The sequence below is a fragment of the Taudactylus pleione genome, unplaced genomic scaffold (assembly GCF_031769625.1).
Source record: "Taudactylus pleione unplaced genomic scaffold, aTauple2 ptg000146l, whole genome shotgun sequence".
In the NCBI taxonomy this organism is placed as follows: Eukaryota; Metazoa; Chordata; class Amphibia; order Anura; family Myobatrachidae; genus Taudactylus; species Taudactylus pleione.
The window spans coordinates 3,707,515-3,728,773 of NW_028284548.1; the positions used below are offsets into that span (position 1 = coordinate 3,707,515).

General features: G+C 49.0%; 1 protein-coding gene across 4 annotated transcripts in view; it reads right to left on the reverse strand.

Annotated features, from left to right (window-relative positions):
* The window catches only part of VAV3 (vav guanine nucleotide exchange factor 3), a 317,308-nt gene that overhangs the window by 98,576 nt on the left and 197,473 nt on the right, over positions 1 to 21,259 (reverse strand). For all 4 annotated transcript variants that reach the window (XM_088474051.1, XM_088474049.1, XM_088474050.1 and 1 more), the window contains exons 11-12: positions 8,829 to 8,897; positions 6,781 to 6,867 (exon numbers count right to left, since the gene is read on the reverse strand). In XM_088474051.1, the coding sequence (XP_088330177.1) occupies positions 6,781 to 6,867; positions 8,829 to 8,897 (156 nt within the window). The remainder of the gene's footprint in view (positions 1 to 6,780; positions 6,868 to 8,828; positions 8,898 to 21,259) is intronic.

The window sequence follows — 21,259 nt, forward strand, 5'->3', positions numbered from 1 at the left end:
CTTAGTAAAAAGGACGAAACGCATTGGGTCACTTCTGATACCCTCACTCTTTCTACAAGAGGTTATCCAAAGGCCATTTTCAGATAAGTGAATATATTTTATTGTCATGTATGGACATTACATTTTGTTGTTTGTATGAGTGTGAATAAAATTATTAAAAAGTATAATTTTCCATGCATACCTACAAGTATACCTGAGAAGCAAAAGATGTCTGGTATGCATTCATTGGTCACTGGGCTGTGGTTGCAGTAGTGTGATACTTTTTTAGGTTTTTCGATACGCAGCATTTAGTGTGTTTTAAACGTGTTATTGTGTTTTAAACACATGGAATTTGGTGGTGAAACCCTTGTATACCACTGGTGAAAGTAAGCAATGGCACATTTTGAGTAAGGCACTTTAGTTTATGCACTTCTGCTTTCTCAGTATTGCCTTATGTTATATTTTGTTTTGGAAAACTGGGGAGTCTTGATACCTGGGAATAACAAGCCCTGTGATTAGAGAAGGCCACTTCAGGTAAGCTTCTACAATTACTGATTCTGGTAAGCCTTAACTTGATGGTTTTTCACAATTTTGATCAGCACTTTCCACAGAAATCTAATACTACACTAGATGGCGCTATTGATCACCCTATATATATATATATATATATATATATATATATATATATATATATATAATATGAGATATGGTAAGAACTTACCCTTGTTATCTCTATTTCTACGAAGTCCATAGGGTTCCACAGGATACCTTGGGGGTATAGGTGTGACGTCAGTCGCAGGGCACCAAAGAGTTAAGCTTTCAGCCTCCCAGGATGCACTAGGTCCCCCTCCTATACCCCGCCCCCGGGCCAAGGCACCTCAGTTAGTTACCAAGCCATAGGCCGGAGGAGGAGAAGGAAGAGAGAGAACAAAGATCTGGACACATACAAGAATCACATTCTCACCAGAGGGAGACGGAAAACCGGTGACCAGAGCAAAGCCCATCTGCAGCACAGGTGCGACAGGGCGGGAGTCCTGTGGAACCCTATGGACTTCGTAGAAATAGAGATAACAAGGGTAAGTTCTTACCATATCTCATATTTTCTACTTCAGGGTCCATAGGGTATCCACAGGATACCTTGGGGATGTCCCAAAGCAGTATCCTTTAAGGGTGGGGACGCTCCTGTGCAGAAAGGAGAATCCGCCGCCCGAAGGAAGCATCCTGAGAGGCGAAGGTGTCAAACCTGTAATACCTCACGAAGGTATGGACAGAAGACCACGTAGCAGCCTTGCAGATCTGAACTGCCGAGGCACCACGTCGAGCTGCCCACGAAGGACCCACAGACCTAGTGGAATGAGCCTTCAGAGAAGGAGGGACCGGTAGGCCTTCATGAAGATAAGCTTCAGAAATAGCCATACGGATCCAGGATGCCAAAGTTTGCTTTGAAGCAGGCCAACCCTTTTTACGGAAGCCATAGAGGACAAACAAAGCGTCCGACTTCCTAAACGAAGAAGTGCGGTCAACATAAGTCCTTAAGGCCCGCACAACATCCAAAGAGGCCTCACCCACGGAAAGACCCGGTGAGTTAAAGGCCAGAACAACTATTTCCTCGTTAACATGAAACTGGGAAACAACTTTGGGAAGAAACTCGGGCCGAGTGCGGAGCACTGCCCTGTTCCCATGAAAAACCAAGAAAGGGGGTCTACAAGAAAGAGCCCCTAACTCAGAAACACGTCTGGCCGAAGCAATGGCCAGAAGGAAAACAGTCTTAGCTGTTAGCCATTTAATATCCACTGAGCCCAGTGGTTCAAACGGCGGTCCTTGGAGAGCCCTCAGGACCACAGCCAAATCCCAAGGCGCCACAGGTGGAACAAAGGGCGGCTGAATACGGAGAACACCTTGCATAAAGGTGCACACATCCGGGATTGCAGCAATCCTACGGTGAAACCAGACAGATAGGGCCGAAACCTGTACCTTCAAAGAAGCAAGGCGAAGCCCATGATCTAGTCCCGCTTGCAGGAAGGCGAGAATCCGAGACAGACGAAACTCCCGAGGTGCATAACTTCTCGGTCGACACCACTGGAAGAACGTATGCCACACGCGATGGTATATCCTCGCGGAAGACGGTTTCCGAGCTCGTAACATGGTACGCACCACAGAGCTGGAAAACCCCTGGGACCTCAGCATGGCCGTCTCAACAGCCACGCCGTCAAAGACAGCCGAGTCAGGTCCGGGTGAAGGCAAGGACCCTGAGACAGAAGGTCCGGTCGTAGCAGCAACCGCAGAGGACTGTCCACGGACAGACCCTGAAGGTCTGAGAACCAGTGCCGTCTGGGCCACGCGGGAGCTATCAACAGGAGCGTCCCACCTTCCTGTTTGAATTTCCGGATTACCCGTGGAAGAAGGGAGACCGGAGGGAACAGGTATGCGAACCGGAACGTCCACCGGACGGACAGAGCATCCACCAGAGACGCCCCTTCGTCTCTTGTGCGAGACCCGTACACCGGCAACTTGTTGTTGTGCCGGGACGCCATGAGGTCGATTTCTGGAAGACCCCACCTGTCCACCAGTAGTTGAAAAAATGTCCGGGTGCAGGGACCATTCCCCCGGATGAACGTCCTGGCGACTTAGAAAGTCCGCCTCCCAATTTAGCACTCCCGGGATGAAGACCGCTGATATGGCCGGAAGATTGCGCTCCGCCCAAACCAGGATCCGAGAGACCTCTACGAGAGCCGCACGACTGCGAGTTCCTCTTTGCCTGTTTATGTAGGCCACAGTGGTAGCGTTGTCCGACTGGACCTGCACCGGGTGACCCTGGAGAAACCGCTGTGCCTGCTGGAGAGCATTGAAGACCGCACGGAGTTCCAAGATATTTGTTGGAAGCTCCGCTTCTGTCGGCGTCCACCTGCCCTGGAACAAGTGTGGACCCGAAACTGCTCCCCAGCCCCGAAGACTGGCGTCCGTTGTCAACAGGACCCAATTTGGAACCCAGAACGGACGTCCCTTGTTGAGGTGGGTCGTCTTTAACCACCACGCAAGGGACAGGCGAACCTCCGGGGTGAGCACAATCGTCTGGGACTTCAGAGACTGAGGCAGCCCGTTCCATTTGGACAGGATCAGGTGCTGCAGAGGTCTGGAGTGAAACTGGGCGTATTCCACCATGTCGAACACCGACACCATGGAGCCCAGTAACCTCATCGCCGAGTGTAAGGACACCCGGCGGCTGTGCAGACAACTGCGCATCCTTGACTGTAAAGCAGAGATCTTGTCCTCCGTCACGAAGATCCTTTGCTGTCCCGAGTCCAATAAGGCTCCAAGATGCAGAATCCTCCGAGACGGGATTAGAGTGGACTTCTGCCAGTTGATTAGCCAGCCGTGCCGTTGCAGCAGCGCAATGGTCAGGTCCAAGTGGTGTAACAGGAGCTCTGGAGATCCTGCCACCAATAACAGGTCGTCCAAGTACGGCAACATGCGGACTCTCTGCAGCCGCAGAGAAGCCGCCATGACCGCCATCACCTTGGTAAAAACACGTGTTGCTGTCGCCAGGCCAAAAGGTAACGCCCGAAACTGGAAGTGGTCGCTGCGGATTGCAAACCGGAGGAACTGATGATGGCGCAAAAGAATAGGGACATGCAGGTAAGCGTCCTGTATGTCCAATGACACCATGTAGTCCCCAGGTTCCAGCGCCAGAATGATGGACTGTAGGGTCTCCATCCGAAACTTCGGGACCCGCAAAGACTTGTTGAGTGCTTTGAGGTTGAGAATCGGACGATATGACCCATTGGGTTTCTGTACCAAAAATAGATTTGAATAGAAACCCTGGCCCCTCTGGGAGAATGGAACAGGCACTATAACTCCAGCCTGGAGCATAGTGTGCAATACCTTCTGCAGCTCAATAGCCTTGTTCCGGTCTGATGGTAGACCCGTGGTGAAGAATCGAGCCGGGGGTCTGTGCCGGAAGGAGAGGGCGTATCCGTGGGAAACCACCTCCAGAACCCAAGTGTCTGTCGTAGTGGTCGACCAACACTGGGCGAACTGTAGCAGGCGGCCTCCCACCCTGGGATCCCCCAAAGGGAGGCCCGGACCGTCAGGCCGCAGGCTTGTCATCTGGCTTGGGGGCCGGACGTCTGGTACTCCATGCCTGCTTCCGGGGCTTGACCGATTTCTTAGGGCCAGCCTGTCGAGGAAACGACTGTGGTTTGGGCCTGCCCTGGGCCCTGGATGACCGAAAGGACGATGGTCCAGAACCAGAAGGAGCAGCGGCCGACGGGAGACAAGCAGATTTGGCTGCCGCCAGCGTGGCCACAATCTTATCCAGATCCGGACCGAAGAGAACTTCTCCGGTAAACGGCAACGCTTCCAGACCTTTCTTGGAATCTGCGTCCGCCTTCCAGGATCGCAGCCACAAGGTGCGACGAGCAGCTACCGCTGCTGAAGAAATTCTAGACACCAGAGTACTAATGTCTAGAGCCGCCTCGTTGATGTAGGTGGCCGAATCACGGAGATTGCCAATCAACTCCGCCTGTTCGGCCGGACAGTCGGATTCAAAAGAAGCCTCTAATGAATCCACCCAGCGCTCCATCGCTCTGGCAACCCAGCAAATGGCCATAGCCGGCCGTGCTGCCCCCCCTGCAAGGGAATAAGCGGACTTCAGGCAGATTTCTACCTTGCGGTCCGTAGCATCCTTAAGGGAGGACATGGATGGCATCGGCAATGTGGCACTACGGACAAGACGGGTCACGTGAGAATCCACCTGTGGAGGGGATTCCCACTTAGCAAAATAATTATCCGTGAACGGATAAGCCACCGCCAGGCGTCTCTGCGGCTGGTATCTTTTGCCAGGTTGTTTCCACGCCTCCTCTAAATGGTCCACCAACTGACCCGAAAGAGGAAAGACTGTGGCATCGCCCTTCACATCTTTGAAAAAGGCATACTTAGATATAGCCGCTGGGGGAACTTCGTCCTCAATCACCAAGGCTGTGCGGACCGCCCGAATAAGTCCAGGAATATATACTTTGGACTTAGCATCAGTGTCCTTAGTATGGAGAGGTTCCTGATCGTAAGGATCCAGAATCTCCACATCATCAGACGTCCCTTCGTCATCCTCATAAGGAGCGGACAGAGACGCCACCGGCCTTTTATGAGGCCGCATCACAGACTCCCCCTGCAACACATCCGACAAGTGCTGTACAGAACTCGTCAGGGAGTTAACCCACGCTGGCTCCTGAGAACCCGGGAGCGGGGAAATAGGGAGACTGTGGGGTACCACCAATTGTCGTGGGAACCCCTGCATGGGTGACGACACCACAGACTGCTGGGACAAACCCATCGGAGTAAACGCGGGCTGCGGAGCTAACTGGCCCACTAAAGCTGTTAACACCTGAGCGAAACAAGCCCAGGACGGCTCCTGTACCGGTGCTGTAACCGTAATAGGCCGCGCCATGGACAAACACTGCCGGCAAAGGCCCTCCGCGCTACCCTCCCCCTCCGCTAACGGTACTTTGCACGTGGTACACTGTAGCCGGAGGGGAAAATCACTTTCAGACATGATGGCACCACGTATGTGACCTCTCTCACCAATTAAGTATTAAATAGACGAGAGACCACCCTGCAGCATCGCACTGCAAGGGCTTTAGCAGAAAGAACAGGGACAGTAATAAAGCTGACAGTTTTGAGAAGATAAAGTTACAGGCAGCAGCGCTAGCACAGTCACATACAATGCAGAGAAATAACAATTCCTGCACTAACAGCGCTGATCACTCAACTACACAGACACAGGGCCTGGTAGGACACAGCGCTGCATAGACAGACCTGAGCCACAGCGGAGGAGAGGTATGCGGGGGGACCCAGACCACGATGCTTCCTTCCAGGCTTCCAGCAGCGTTCACCATGCGTTGCAGAGAAGATGGCCGCCGAGGAGCAGAGAGAAGCTGGCCTGGGGGAGGAGCGCTGACACAGGACCAATCAGCACAGTGCAGAGAGGGCTGTGTGCAGCGGGGGAGGCGCCGGCTGTGAGACAGGGAAGGCGCGCTCCCCTGGCATGCATTTAACCCCTGGGACGCCGCAGCGCTACCGCTCTGCTGCGGTCCGCTGTCCCAGGGGGTAGTGGAAGCGCAGGTTGGTCGCCTGGCTCCACGCTGCAGCCAGTCCCCAGGGAGCCCCCTGCCTGGGGACTTAGGACCATGTGATCAGCGGGGACCCACCGCGGGACCCCGCTGCTTACCTCTGTCCCCCTTGAATCCGGCCATGGTCCGGAGCATCTGGGGTCACCGCTAGCTGTGACCCCAGACGCCCACCAGCATCCCCGGATCAGTACCGGCGTTCTGGTACCGGCGGGGTGTAGGGAAGACAGCATGGACGTCAGGACTGACTGTTCATGCTGTTCATCCAGATGTGCAGCCACAGCTGCATGAAGAAAAAGCTTCAGGGGCTCTTCTAGCCCCCACTCCAACAGGTGCACCCGACTCCGACCGGGCACCAAACTAAACTGAGGTGCCTTGGCCCGGGGGCGGGGTATAGGAGGGGGACCTAGTGCATCCTGGGAGGCTGAAAGCTTAACTCTTTGGTGCCCTGCGACTGACGTCACACCTATACCCCCAAGGTATCCTGTGGATACCCTATGGACCCTGAAGTAGAAATATATATATAGATATATATATATATATATAGATATACATATATAATATAATCTTCCAGTTATTAGTGAAGCTTTGTAGGTATACCACAATGTGTTGTACCCACTGATCTTCCTCTACCACAGCTGGACTTCCTTGCACTATTTCCAGAGCAGGAAATACTTACCAGATTCTCAATGGAAAGTTGATATTGCTCGATTTCCCGCATGGTCTCTGTGTCTCTCTTTACCTCATTCACATACTGTGCTAAATCCTAAAAGGAAGAGCAAACAAGTTACAAGTTTAAGTCACACCAGAAATATGGCTAGAATAGTACCCTTATTAAAAAAATAAGCTAATTATAACTGACTTTTAGCACATCATGAAATATATACATATAAATCTATTTTATTTGATGGGGTGAAGGCACTTTATATTAAACTGAAATCTGGCTGCCTTTAAGTGGTTGGGCATGCTGGTGCTTGTTGTACAACAAGCTCTTGCATATCCAAAGCTGTCTGACCATGCTGGCACTTGGGGCAACACGAGTGCCTGCATGCCCTGGCTCATTAGATATTTGCATGAATGAGCAGGTTAGGTTTGGGTAATGCATAGTACCTATGTTTTTTACTTGTGCAATGTGATGACATCTCTCTTGCACCCATTTTTTTAGTTCATTAATTCAACTTGTTTCAGGTGATTCTCTAGGTGTATAATAGCTGTTCCTACTGGGGGGAATACTTACCTTTAAAAGCTATATTCACCAGTATGCAGAATTGTATGCCCCTATCCAAATGCTTGGTTTACTACTAGTCATCATCAGCAATACACATCTGTACCAGCCTATATCAGGTGCAACTGGCATCCCGGCAAATATGCATATTTATGCTTATACCAAACTCTGCAGAGCCCACAGTTGCTCTAATTTCTCACTGAACTTTGCCTAAATGAGACCCCCTTTACAGCCCAGTTATGCCTATTCATTAGTAGGTGGAGATAGGGCAGAAATGCGCATGGCTATGCAACACCTGTACATTTCCAGAGCATGCGCTGTGCAAAAACACACAAGATGCGCTCCACAAACACGTGTACGGTCAGCTCTGCACCTGCCCCTTGGTGTACATTCAGCTCTGCACCTGCCCCTTGGAGTTTGTTCAGCTCTGCACCTGCCCCTTGGAGTACGTTCAGCTCTGCACCTGCCCCTTGGTGTACGTTCAGCTCTGCACCTGCCCCTTGGTGTACGTTCAGCTCTGCACCTGCCCCTTGGTGTACGTTCAGCTCTGCACCTTGGTGTACGTTCAGCTCTGCACCTGCCCATTGGTGTACGTTCAGCTCTGCACCTGTCCCTTGGTGTATGTTCATCTCTGCACCTGCCCCTTGGTGTACGTTCAGCACTGCATATGCCCCTTGGTGTACGTTCAGCTCTGCATCTGCCCCTTGGTGTACGTTCAGCTCTGCATCTGCTCCTTGGTTTACGTTCAGCTCTGCACCTGCCCCTTGGTGTACGTTCAGCACTGCATCTGCCCCTTGGTGTACGTTCAGCTCTGCATCTGCCCCTTGGTGTACGTTCAGCTCTGCACCTGCTCCTTGGTTTACGTTCAGCTCTGCACCTGCCCCTTGGTGTACGTTCAGCACTGCATCTGCACCTTGGTGTACGTTCAGCTCTGCATCTGTCCCTTGATGTACGTTCAGTTCTGTATCTGCCCCTTGGTGTACGTTCAGCTCTGCACCTGCCCTTCGATGTACGTTCAGCTCTGCACCTGCCCCTTGGTGTACGTTCAGCTCTGCATCTGCCCCTTGGTGTACGTTCAGCTCTGCATTTGCCCCTTGGTGTACGTTCAGCTCTGCATTTGCCCCTTGGAGTACATTCAACACTGCATCTGCCCATTGGTGTACATCAAGCTCTGCATCTGCCCCTTGGTGTTTGATATTACGGTTATAGCAATGCGCTATAAAGCCCTCATTTCTGTTGCTTTTTCAGCGCTCTATAGACTTGAGGATTTGGGTAAAGAGGGGAAGCTGCAAGTGTGTATCCAGATAGCCATTTCACTGAGAAGACTCTAGTAACAAGGCAGCTATACATTTACCTTGGTGCACTATTATAGAGACGTTTTGTCATATATGTTATGATGATTAATCATATGTTATAGTGAAAGAGTTGGTGAAGCACACTATAATCATTTTATAGATAGGTTGATAGATTCCAGGTAGAGAGAGCAGTGTGAAAACCAATACCTTCATAGCATCCAATGACAAACGCAGGTTATTTTTTTCTGTATCATCAGTAGTGTGTTTAACCAGTTCCTGAAACAAAAACGGGGAAATTATTACATGAACATAAAATAACAATATTAATTTCCATGCAATATCTTGCATCCATTTTCACAAAAAGAAAACAATGAGATATTCTATTGCCTAGCATGTACACTTCTATACTTCTATCCCCGACTCCACCACCCTCCTCTTCCTCCACTCCATTGGCCTCCGTGACACTGTCTTCTTCTTGTTATCCTCCTACCTTTCCGATCACACTTTATCTCTACCACTGATTCCTCCTCCCCTCCTCTTCCTATACTCATTGGCATCCTCCAAGCGTTCATTCACAGCCTTCTTCTGTGTGTGCACATCTTCCGTAATTGAACTTGTTTGTTCTTTTGACCTTCAATATCACCTGTACGCCAATGATGCCCAATTTTATCTCTTAACACTTCTCCCTTTACATTTCCTCTTCCCTCCTATTATATCTCCAGTTGTCTATCTGATATTTCCTCTTGGATGTCCCATCCGAGCACTGTCTCAAATATGTCCAAGCTCATTAAATATCCTAGCACCTTCAAACTTAACATTTCCAAGCTCACTGTCTTCTCTACCTCTAGGATGCCTTTACTTCCAGTATTCTCCCAATCTGTTGATACTCCTACATACCATCTCCTCTGTTTCCCGTCCTCTTGAGAAATCAACCTCAACTTCTCCTTCTCCTTTTCCCCCATAGTCAGTTCTTTCAATACTGTCACTTCCACCTGTATAACATAGCCTTTCTCACCTTATATATATCCATAACACTCATCCATTCTCTCATCATCTGTCATCTTGACTAATGCAATCTCCTCCTCTCCAGCCTCCCTCTCCTCTGACTCGCCCCACTTCAATCCATCAACCTATTCTCAAAGATGCTGCACAAATTATATTTTTCAATCTAAGTCAGTTGATACACTGGCTCACTGACCCCTACATAAACTAATTCAAACTGTTCTTCCTCACTTATATAGTATTCTTTTACACCAAACTCTCCATCTCTACTCTGGCAACGACAACCTCCATATCAATCCACCATGATTACCTCTTGTCACTTTCATCTCAAAGACATCTCCTATTCTGTTCTCAGTATGTGCATGTCACTTCACAGCCAATTAGTCTATCCACTTGTCTTCAAGGCTTCAAATGTGCCTCATCTGCCTCACCCATAGGCGCTGGCTGTGGCTAAGGGTGTGTGCCCCCCATCACTAACCCCCCCCCCCAACCACATATATAAAACACTCACTAAAACCACCCCCTGCCCCTGGACAGAGATCACTCACCTGACTTCCGTGTTGGGCAGTAGGCGCTCTCAGAGCTGCTCTGCTCCTCTCTGCCCCCTGCACATCCTGAGAGCCAGCTGGTCATGTGGCGACGCTAGATTGGAGCGCCTGCAGATGTCATTGCTGCACAACCAAACCCCCGGGTAGAGACTGTGGCTGCCAAGATCATTTGCTGCCCTAAGGGGTGTGTGCGCCCCAGAGTTTCCACTTTTGGGATTTTTTTTCCTGGTGTACCTGGTCTGATAAAATTACTTTCTTAGATTAGATTTTTGTTTTCTGTAATTAGTTAGGAATCTGACCAGGAATACCAAGAAAAAAAATGGTAAAGACTAGGAGTTCTAACAGTGTGAAAGTGGAAACACTAGCGGGCGCACACCCTGTGCGCACGTCTATGGACTCGCCACATACTCCATCTATCTCATCCCTTATTGTATTCACACACACTTTCTCACCCATTCATTATCCCTTCATCATATCTGCCCCACCCCTTTAGATTATAGAGTCTCACCAGCACAGCCCTCTTTTCTCATATTTTCCTGCTTACCCCATTCTATCCACCTGTACAATCATGTCAGGTACCTCCTGTCTGGTATCTTAGTCTCTGCCTACGGCGTCTCTGGCCCATTTGTTACGCCCATGCCTTGGGACACATGGTATGTCCCTGTGTTTTACCCCATCCCTCCTCTGTATTCCCCCCTCTGTACTACACAACTTGTTACTGATTGTTCATTCTGCAATTAAGTGTTTTTGTTCTACTATGAAACTCATTGCTGTTTGTTCATTTTATAAATCTTAGTTGTTCTGTTGTACAATGTATTCTATTGTTCTATATTGTGCACACTGCAGACTCTGTGGTGTCTAATACATTTATTTATTATAATAATAATAATAATAATAATAATAATAATAAATCATGAACATTACATATATAAAAAGTAACAGGAAATGTACAGTATAGTTTGTTACTGTTGAAAACTAGGGAGTGTGGAAAGTATTAGGGTTTATCATAATAAGAGCTATCAATAATGTAGTAACCACTAAATTACACTTACTGCATGAGAATCTGATTGGTTTTTATAGTAATTCCTTACGTTACCACACAAAAAAAAAAATCTTCACCCACTATAAGCAATAAGCATGCCCCTATGCCAAAACAGTTATTTACAAAATATTTACTAACAGGCTAGGCTTACACTTCCATTAGAAAAACAATCTTACATCTAATACAATGCTTTTATTTTGAGAGACAAATAGATAAAACACTTAAAAATGGTACCAGCAGATCTTATTGCATTGAGGCCCTGATTCAGAGCCGGACACTCTGACCAGAGCGCTCGCTCTGAATCAGGGCCGTCCTATTTAAATTTGGAGTGGCCTTTTGGACGCTCGCATAGCTGTGGGTTACCACCCACAGCTTATGCGAGCGTCCATCATGATGGTCGCGATGGTCAAGACCATCGCGACCATCGGGCTTGCGACGAGACCCTGCGGTAGGGTCTCGCTGTCGCAAGCCCTGGAGTGATTTTGGCTCCATCACTAGTGATGTCAGTGGGGCCGGACCCAGATGGTAGGCGTTCCCATGGGAACGCCTCCATCTGGCAGCCACGCCCCCGGCACGCCCACCAAAGCAGGCGTGCTGTCACTCACCATCGACAGCACGCCCCCTTTGGTGCGAGACCCGGAGCGACAGCTTGGCTGTCGCTATGCTGGTTTCGCGCATGCGCACGACGGAGCTCCTTCCGTCCTGCGTATGCGCATTTGGGTACTATCGACCCGCTTGCGAGCGTCCTGCGCTCGCGAGCGGGTCTGAATGAGACCCTGAATCCAATAGCAATACAACAATTGTATAGTCACTTACAGAAAGTTACAATAATTAATTGTGTAATGTCATGGTGCAGCTGATGGTCCTACTGTTCTTACATCGTTAGAAAGGCTTGGCTGACTAATCATGATACAATTTAATCAATCGATATATATATATAGAGAGAGAGAGAGAGAGAGAGAGAGAGAGAGAGAGAGAGAGAGAGAGAGAGAGAGAGCAAACAGCCTCCAATGACAATCTTTTTAATCTGAAAATGACTATAAATATTTCACTCTAGGGGGCAAATTCAATTAACCGAGAGGCTCCATATTAGCCTTGGGTATTACATTTCTGTACACATTGTGGCAAGGAAAACACTACTAATCTTTGCCTGCACCCCTGTGAGTTAAAGTCACTACCCTAAACATAATGTGGAAATATAATGTTTGATGTTTTTACTAGGACTAACTGAATTGTCCCTTAGAGGGGTTTGTTCTTTGTTTGCGTCACTCTCGCTATGAGCATTTTCTGGGGTGAGTAGGTGATGCTCAGATTAATGTCAGATATATTAGCAATAGGGTTAATATGAAAAAAGAAAAGTTAGCATTTTCTAGCTGTATAGGGCTCTATCAGCTGGGCCCGGACCTGTCTGGGGTCCAGGAAGTCGGCCCAGGCTCGCACAGGTAGTGAAGCCACACCCCCAAGATGTGGCCATGCCTCTTCAGCAATGTGCATCTACATAGGAGGGCCAGTATTCGCAATGGGTCATGGCCACAACCTGCATGTTTGGGGCTCTATACACACACAGGGCCTGATTCTGAGTGGCACGCAAATTGCAATGCGCACAGATCTTGCAGATCAAAGAAAGAAATCAGCTTCTACACATGCACTGGACCAGGTATATGCACATGGGCGGTGTTCGCCAGTGCATACGGATTGACCCATGTCAACGGAGCACACAATACATGAAATGGGCTTTTCTGGGTGGTAAATGGGTGGTGAACATACAATCACACAGAACATCTGTCTCTTGGGAGTGGCAAGGAATTGCCTTGGGCGGATTTGCCAACTTCCATGCTTAGTCATAGAGTACGAACGGAAATTGGAAGTCTTTTTTAGATGGATGTTTTGCACCCAGCATGGGTTGCAGGCAAGACCAGAAACTAATGATGACGGCTGTGGACCTTAAAACAGTGAGTAGGATAGGCTTCCACATGCAGTTACTTGTATGCGATTTGGGGGATGGGATAATATAGGGATGCAAAGTGGTTATATAATTATACAGTAATACTTTTATAGTGGCAAATGTAATGAACAGCTTTTTCTCAATATCACTGATTTCATTCATTTCATTACATTTCCCAGTAAGGTTTAAAAACGAGGTTAAATGGTCAGCGAGGCTGAGTTGCATTTTGCTTAAATACATTTTCCTTTATGAGGTGATGTAAGGTTTAAGATGTGTTATATTAATAGAATTTCCACCAATCGTGTTTTGTATAATATTCAAGTGTTATATAATAGCCACAGTATGGTAAATAAACACATTCACCTTATTCACTGTAATGTAAAAGGCATGTTTTGTGCTTATTGGGATCATAGGTCTGTCAGTAATTAATAGGCTGTACCCAAGCAGCATTACTGATCAGTAAAATGTGATGCATGGCAGAGTGGAACAGAGGGCCTGATTCAGAGCCGGACACTCTGACAAGAGCGCTCGCTCTGAATTAGGGCCATCCTACCTATTATTGGAGCGGCCTCCTGGCCGCTCGCATAGCTGTGGGTGACCACCCACAGCTTATGCGAGCGGCCAAAAAGATGGTCGCGATGGTCAAGACCATCGCGACCATCGGGCTTGCGACGAGACCCTGCGGTAGGGTCTCGCTGCCGCAAGCCCAGGAGTGCTTTTGGCTCTATCAGAGCCAAAAGCACTCCCACTGACATCACTAGTGATGTCAGTGGGGCCGGCCCCAGACGGTAGGCGTTCCCATGGGAACGGCTCTGTCTGGGCAGCAACGCCCCCGGCACGCCCACCAAAGGGGGCGTGCTGTCACTCACCATCCACTGCACGCCCCCTTTGGTGCGAGACCCATAGCAACGGCTTGGCCGTCGCTATTCGGGTCACGCGCATGCGCACGACGGAGCTCCCTCTGTCGTGCGCATGCGCACTAGGGCACCATCAACCTGCTTGCGAGTGCTCAGCGCTCGCGAGCGGGTCTGAATCAGGCCCTGAATCAGCAAAGCTGGGAATAGAAAATTCTCCCTATGAAGCGTTTAGGCAGACGTTATGCTAGGCAATAAAAGGAATAATATGGCTGAGAAATAGATTCGGCCTCCGGGCGCATGCTGTCAGGGAGGCACCAAGGGCACACAGATAAATCCATCTATAACCGCTGCCAGCGGCACAGGCGGCAGTTATAGATGGATCTATTTGTGGGGTCCAGGGAGCCGCTGTTTCGTCTTCGAGCACCAAAGGCTGTTGCAATTAAGGTTTTTTTGTTTTTTTGCGAGTCACAACAAACAAATAAAACTTTATTGCACCAACCACATGTGGTGCCTGAACATATGCAACCATTGTGATGTGGCAGTCAGAGGACTGCAGCATTTAGAGGAGCAGACAGGTGCAGCTAGAAGACCCAGGAGAAGGTAAATGGAGACGGAGGGATGTCGGGGCAGGAGCCTGATAGACACTGCAGAGATGGCAGGAGAAACAGAGGGGGCTGACTGCAAAGACAGAGGGGGGCTTGCTGGAGAGACAGAGGGGGCTGGCTGGAGAGACAGAGGGGGCTGCCTGGAGATGCTTGCTGGGTGAGTGAGAGATGGCAGGAGAGACAGTGGGGGCTGGTGAGAGATGGCAGGAGAGACAGTGGGGGCTAACTGGAAAGATAGAGTGTGGCTGTCTGGAGAGGCAGTGGAGGCTGGCAGGGGAGACAGTGGAGGCTGGCTGGAGAGAAAGTGGGGTGCTGGCTGGAGAGACAGTGAGGAGCTGGCTGGAGAGACAGTGGGAGTATGGCTGGAGAGACAGAGGGGTTCTGGCTGGAGAGACACTGAGGGTGCTGACTAGGGAGACAGTGGGGGCTTGCAGGAGACAGTGGAGGCTGATGGGAGAGTCCGAGGGGGCTGGCTGGAGAAACAGTGGGGGCTGGCAGTAGATATAGTGAGGGCAGAGTGGAGAGACAGAGGGGGGCTGGCTTTAGAGACAGAGGGGGCTTGGCTGGAGAAACAGTGGGATGCTGGCTGAAGAGACATAGGGGACCTGGCTGGAGAGAAGGGGGGCAGGATGGAGAGACATTGGGGGTATTGGCTGGAAAGACACTGGGGGCTGGCTGGAGATACAGAGGGGGACTGACTGGAGCTAGAGAGACACAGAAGGCGTAAACACAATTTTGCCTCTGGGCACTTGGCAATAACATACTCCCCTGCTGTGAAATATGAGGCAGTATAACAAAGTACGGTATATGAAATATTATGAGGTGAGGATTTACTGGGTTTCAATATATATTTACATTGAGCTGTAAGAAGGATTAGGAAAGATATAAATTATAATATAATATATTAGAAGGATAGCCATATGGACAAACAAAAGGTGCCATTAAGGGCACTTTACTAAACAAAGTCTATATGGTGCAATAGCTAAAACTATAAACTGGGTTTATAAACAGTAGAGAAAGAAATGGAGCTAGAAGACCAAGGGCAATTCATTAGGCATAATGTTCTTTGTTGAATACATTAACACATTCTTTGACTCTAATGCAACTCTGCAAATATTGAAAGTGATATAATATGAGAATGCAGAAAGGATGAATATATAGGAAGGTTACCGATCTGTGGGCTTAAGCAGCACTTGTTTGTCAGAGTGACAGTTCTTCAGCATCAGCATCAGCAGCAGCAGCATCAGCAGCAGCAGCAGGTGAAAGATGCAGCAAGACTTATATCTCTCTTCTGCTTCTAATCAGGCTCCAAACAGCCATCAAATGCAGCATGCACTATATCTTCCTGCCCTAATTAAATGCTTACCTGAAGGATGTCTGCTCCTTACAGGCTGTGAGGTGCAAATGTAATATTTAATCTGAGGCCAGCTTCCATTTCCTCCTCTCTCAATTTAGATTTTGTGTCCCATGAATGCAAAACAGCCACAACAGACACAGCTAAGTGACATACAAAACAGGTTTTTCTTAATTAATAATCACATACACTCATTATGGTTTCTTTGTCACATCAATCTCAGCACAACACACTAAAAAAGATTTATGACAATTCAAATGTACCTAATCCATTCACATACAGTACTAACAAGCACTAATGCCCACTGCTCCACGCTTGCTGCATCCATACCACACTACGCATACAGTGTCCTCGAGTACTGAAAGACAAGCAAGCCCTAAGAACTAGGCTACACTTGCAATATTTACTGTGCAACAAAATTACAAGCAGCATATTACAATATTACTTGTGACTACATGCGGTCTATCACACAGATTAGAATATTGCATCTTAAATTCTGTCACAGTACATGGGATCTGATTCAGACTTGTACGCAAACCCAATGGGTGGACTGCGCAGGACCTGTTCTGAGTTTGTGCAGAATGGGTCCAGCATCACCGCGCACAGTGCCCTCGAATCTGCAGCCTGATTGACAGGCTGCAGATGTTTGAGGACAAGTAGTGAGTGGTGCCGGGCAGCGTTCCAGCAAACAGGGGCAGTCATCCCCGTTTTCTGGAAGTGCCTAGGCCAGTGTCTGCCTCCTCCTCCGACACACATTTACTGGCCTCGCCAGCGCAGATGTGGCAGCCAATGTGAATAGCCTTAGCCAAGGCCGATGCTGCAAAAGTGATCCGAAGCTACGTCTTCGGACAGATTTAGATCTGCGATGCCGCCAGGAGGTGTCTTTTGTCCTCAGATGCATCCTTCAGCATTAGCACATTTGCATACACCAGCTGCATCCAAAGACGCTGCTACTGTGTGCATAGCGTACAACTCTGAATCAGGGGCCTGTATACTAAGGCCATTTCAGCTGAGAACCCATACACACCTGCTGTGCGAAAATATGCAAATGCAGCAGGATGTATGGAGACGCCCACCTGCAGCTTTCCAAATATAAGCATCTGTGTACAAAGACAGTCGCACATCCTTCGATAATCGGACTCCTGAGTAACCCTATTGTCGCGCAGAATGGCAGCATTTACTGAGATGCTTGAGCCACTTTTACTGCGTACGGGATCGTAGGTGTGGGCTGTGACACGCCACGAAAATGGTCACAACACTCCTGCGTTCTTTGCCACCACTCCCCGTTACCTCCTACAAATGCTCCCTGTCAATGACACTAAGGGTCGTATTCAATTAGGTGCGAAAAGCCATTTTCGGCGAAAAAGTTTCGCCGATGACGTTATTTCGCCAGCGGAAAGTTATCTCCGTATTCAATTGTGGAGACTTTTCGCCAGTGCGAAAAGTCAATGCATTGTTATAGGCGAAAAAGATTTGCCTATGAAACCAGGCGGAAATAAAGTGCAGAATTGCGGTTCTGGTGTGCAAAGGTGGGGAAACCACCCTGCACCCTTGGGACAGGTCCCCAAAGGTTACCTGCGTCAAAAAAATATCTAATAAAATGTTGAAGAACACCCCAAAAAATGACATTAAAAAAGGGGGCAAAAAAAAAAACAAAGTCGGGGTTCAAACTTAAAAACGAGCTAAATAAGTTTTTGGGGGGTCTGCAAGTAGGGGGTGAGGTGTTTTTTTGATTGCAGGTGTTTGCTGAAGGTTCTTTTTTTATGTTTTTTAAAACTTCACTTTTGCAAATTTTAACCATGCTTGCACCCATTTTCATGTACCCCAAATTTGCTAGGACTACTTATTTTTTCCCCAAAAAACTGCTAAATGTTATTCTTCACCACTTGCACAAAGACACTAAATAGCAGCTATTGAGAGCATTTAAGTACCCCAAATATCTTCAGCAGGGCTATTCGGGGGCATCTACATTGATCCCCAATGTCAGTGCATCTTTTGGGGGTGTCAGGCTGATTTCCCCAAATCTGACAGCACTTTTCGCCTGTTTGCATTTTGCCGGGTCCCGTTTTTGCGTCCTTCAGAATTGAATAGGGCGAAAAGCGGGGTCGCACACAAAAAGTTTTCGCCTCCAAAACACGTGAAGTTGGCGAAAAGTACGACAGGCGAAACCTTTCCGACTTTTCGTGTCTAAATGAGTATGCCCCTAAGGGGTAAATTTACTAAAGTGAGAGTTTTAGAAGTGAGTTTTAGAAGAGATGTTGCCCATAGCAACCAATCAGATTCTAGCTATTATCTTCTAGAAGGTGCTAGTTAAATGTTAAGTAGAATCTGATTGGTTGTTATGGGCAACATCTTTTCTAAAACTCACTTCTAAAAACTCTCAAAATGTACCCCTAAGAGTAAATAGTCTCTGCGAGCGACTACAGTAATACACCATGACACATGCGCCATGCGACTCAGGCACACGTTGATAGCGTCAATCTGTCAACTGCAAAAATCTCTGCACAGCATACAACTCTGAATCAGGCCCCAGGCCCATTGTCTGTAGACTCTACACCTCTCTGCACCAAAAAAACAGTACTGCCAGCCCCATAGTTACAGTAAAAATCACATGACTATTTAACTCTAAAGTTCTGTACAGACATCCATTCATCATGTGTGCAGTTTACTGTACACATCAGTGGCAGAACTCCCAGAGACAATGGAGTCATTTGCCGTCGGGCGCCAGTCCTGAAGAGGGCACCTGGCTCCATTGTCACCCGGGGCTGCATGGAGAAGGAACGCCGCTGATCGGCGCTCCACCTCCAGTGGCGTAACTACGGAGGGTGCAGGGGGTGCGGTCACACCCCCTGCACCCTCCATTTGCTGGGCGCCCGCTGAGTGTGTTTCTAGCAGGCGCCAGGCTCCTTCTCTCCCCCTGGTGGTAGATGGAGGGCGGAGCTCACTCCTGAGCTCCGGCTTCCAGGTCCCGCAGTGCACTATGGGAGTGACACTACAGGGGGTTTACTACTGGAGGCACTACAGGAGGCTTACTACAGGGGGCAGTACAGAGGCCTTACTACTGGGGGCATCATATGGGGGCACTACAGAGGCCTTACTACTGTGGGCACTACAGGGGCCTTACTACTGGGGGCACTGCATAGGGGGACCGCTACTGGAGGCACTGCATAGGGGGACCACTACTGGAGGCACTGCATAGGGGAACCACTACTGGAGGCACTGCATAGGGGAACCACTACTGGAGGCACTGCATAGGGGGACCATTACTGGCGGCACTGCATAGGGGGACCACTACTGGAGGTACTGCATAGGGGGACCACTACTGGAGGCACTGCATAGGGGAACCACTACTGGAGGCACTGCATAGGGGGACCATTACTGGGGGCACTGCATAGGGGGACCACTACTGGAGGTACTGCATAGGGGGGCCACTACTTGAGGCACTGCATAGGGGGACCATTACTGGAGGCACTGCATAGGGGGACCATTACTGGGGGGCACTACATAGGCGGGCACTGCATAGGGGGACCTCTACTGAGGGCACTGCATAGGGGGACCACTACTGGGGGCATTGTATAAAAGGAACTGCATATGGGGGGGCGGCGGCAGCTGGGGCTGGCATAGGTGCTGGGGGAGTGGTATATTTTAATTTGGGGGTTGAGGGGGGCACCAACATTTATCTTGCCTCCGGGCACCTGGGATGAAGTTACGCCACTGGTACACATACACCTCGGAGGTGCCTAACTATTCTGCTGTTTGAGGCAGCGACTGAAATTAGGGGGGTCATTCAGACCCGCTCGCGAGCAAAGGATGTTCGCAAGCGGGTCGATTTTCCCCCACTGCGCATGCGCACGACGGAGGGAGCTCCGTCGTGCGCATGCGCGAGACCCGGCGAGCGACGGGCTCTCCATCGCTCCGGGTCTCGCACCAAAGGGGGCATGCTGTCGATGTTGATTGACAGCACGCCCCCTTTTGTGGGCGTGCCTGCCAGACGGAGGCGTTCCCATGGGAACGCCTACTGTCTGAAGCCGGCCCCACTGACATCAGTAATGATGTCAGTGGGAGTGATTTTGGCTCTGATAGAGCCAAAATCACTCCAGGGCTTGCGGCAGCGAGACCCTACCGCAGGGTCTCCGTCGCAAGCCTGATGGTCGCGATGGTCAAGATCATCGCGACCATCATCATGGACGCTCACATATGCTGTGGGTGGTCACCCACAGCTAGACGAGCGGCCAGCAGGCCGCTCCATTTTCAATGAGGAGGGCACTATTTCAGAGCAAGCGCTCTTGTCAGAGCGTTCGGCTCTGAATCAGGCCCTAGGTCATTACTATCCCTTACACAAACAATCACATTTATTTGTGTGACCCATCATGTAGTCCTTTAAAATCCACTGCCGTAGTTAGCTAGTAATAAATGTACCTCAAATAATAGGTGCACAATAGCTAGCAATAGTTCATTGTCTGATAGGTATTGTGCTCTTTTTTTTTGTAGTAGCTTGTTTTCCAAATTACTATTACACATTTTTGGGAGGCAGTTATTAGAACGGCGGACTGAATGCCGCCGGTCTAAATACCGATGCCTAAAGCCCGATACAGGTCTTAAGATAGGCGTCGAAATACTGACGCCTATCTTAATCCCAACGCTGGAAGACAGACAGACCCCGGACCGATCGAGGTAAGCCCGGTGCGTCTTAACTGTTAGTCGTGGGGGGATGGGGAAGGTAAGATTTAGGCACCCCAGGGGGGATTTAGTGTTAGACACCCCCCAGGAAGCGTTAGGGTTAGGCATGGGGAGGTCAGGGTCAGGCACCCCCCCCCCGGGACGGTTAAGTTTAGGCTGCGGGAAGGGGGGGGTTAGGATTAGGCACCTCCAGGGAGACACTTTTAAAAGCTCTAACTTTAATAAAATCTATCCAAGGATAGATTGACTAGATCAGAGTGTTAAATCAGTAAGTGGTCTCAACCTAGCTAACAAAAATGCATATACATACATGCGTGTGTGTGTATATGTAAATATATATCTATATATATCTATCTATATATATATATATATATACTGTATATATACAGTATATATATACAAAATGTATTTTAATTCCTGACACAAAATAGAAGTAAATCAAGTACAACAGGTAACAACATACAGATGTGCCCTTACATATCTGTGCTGCAGTCGCGCTCAAAAGCTTCACTTGGCGCACCAGGTCCTGCAAGTCTCTGCTTGCACTGGGCATCTTTTTGTGTCTTTTTTTGCCAAAAATGCATCTAAGTTGCAATGTGAGGTGA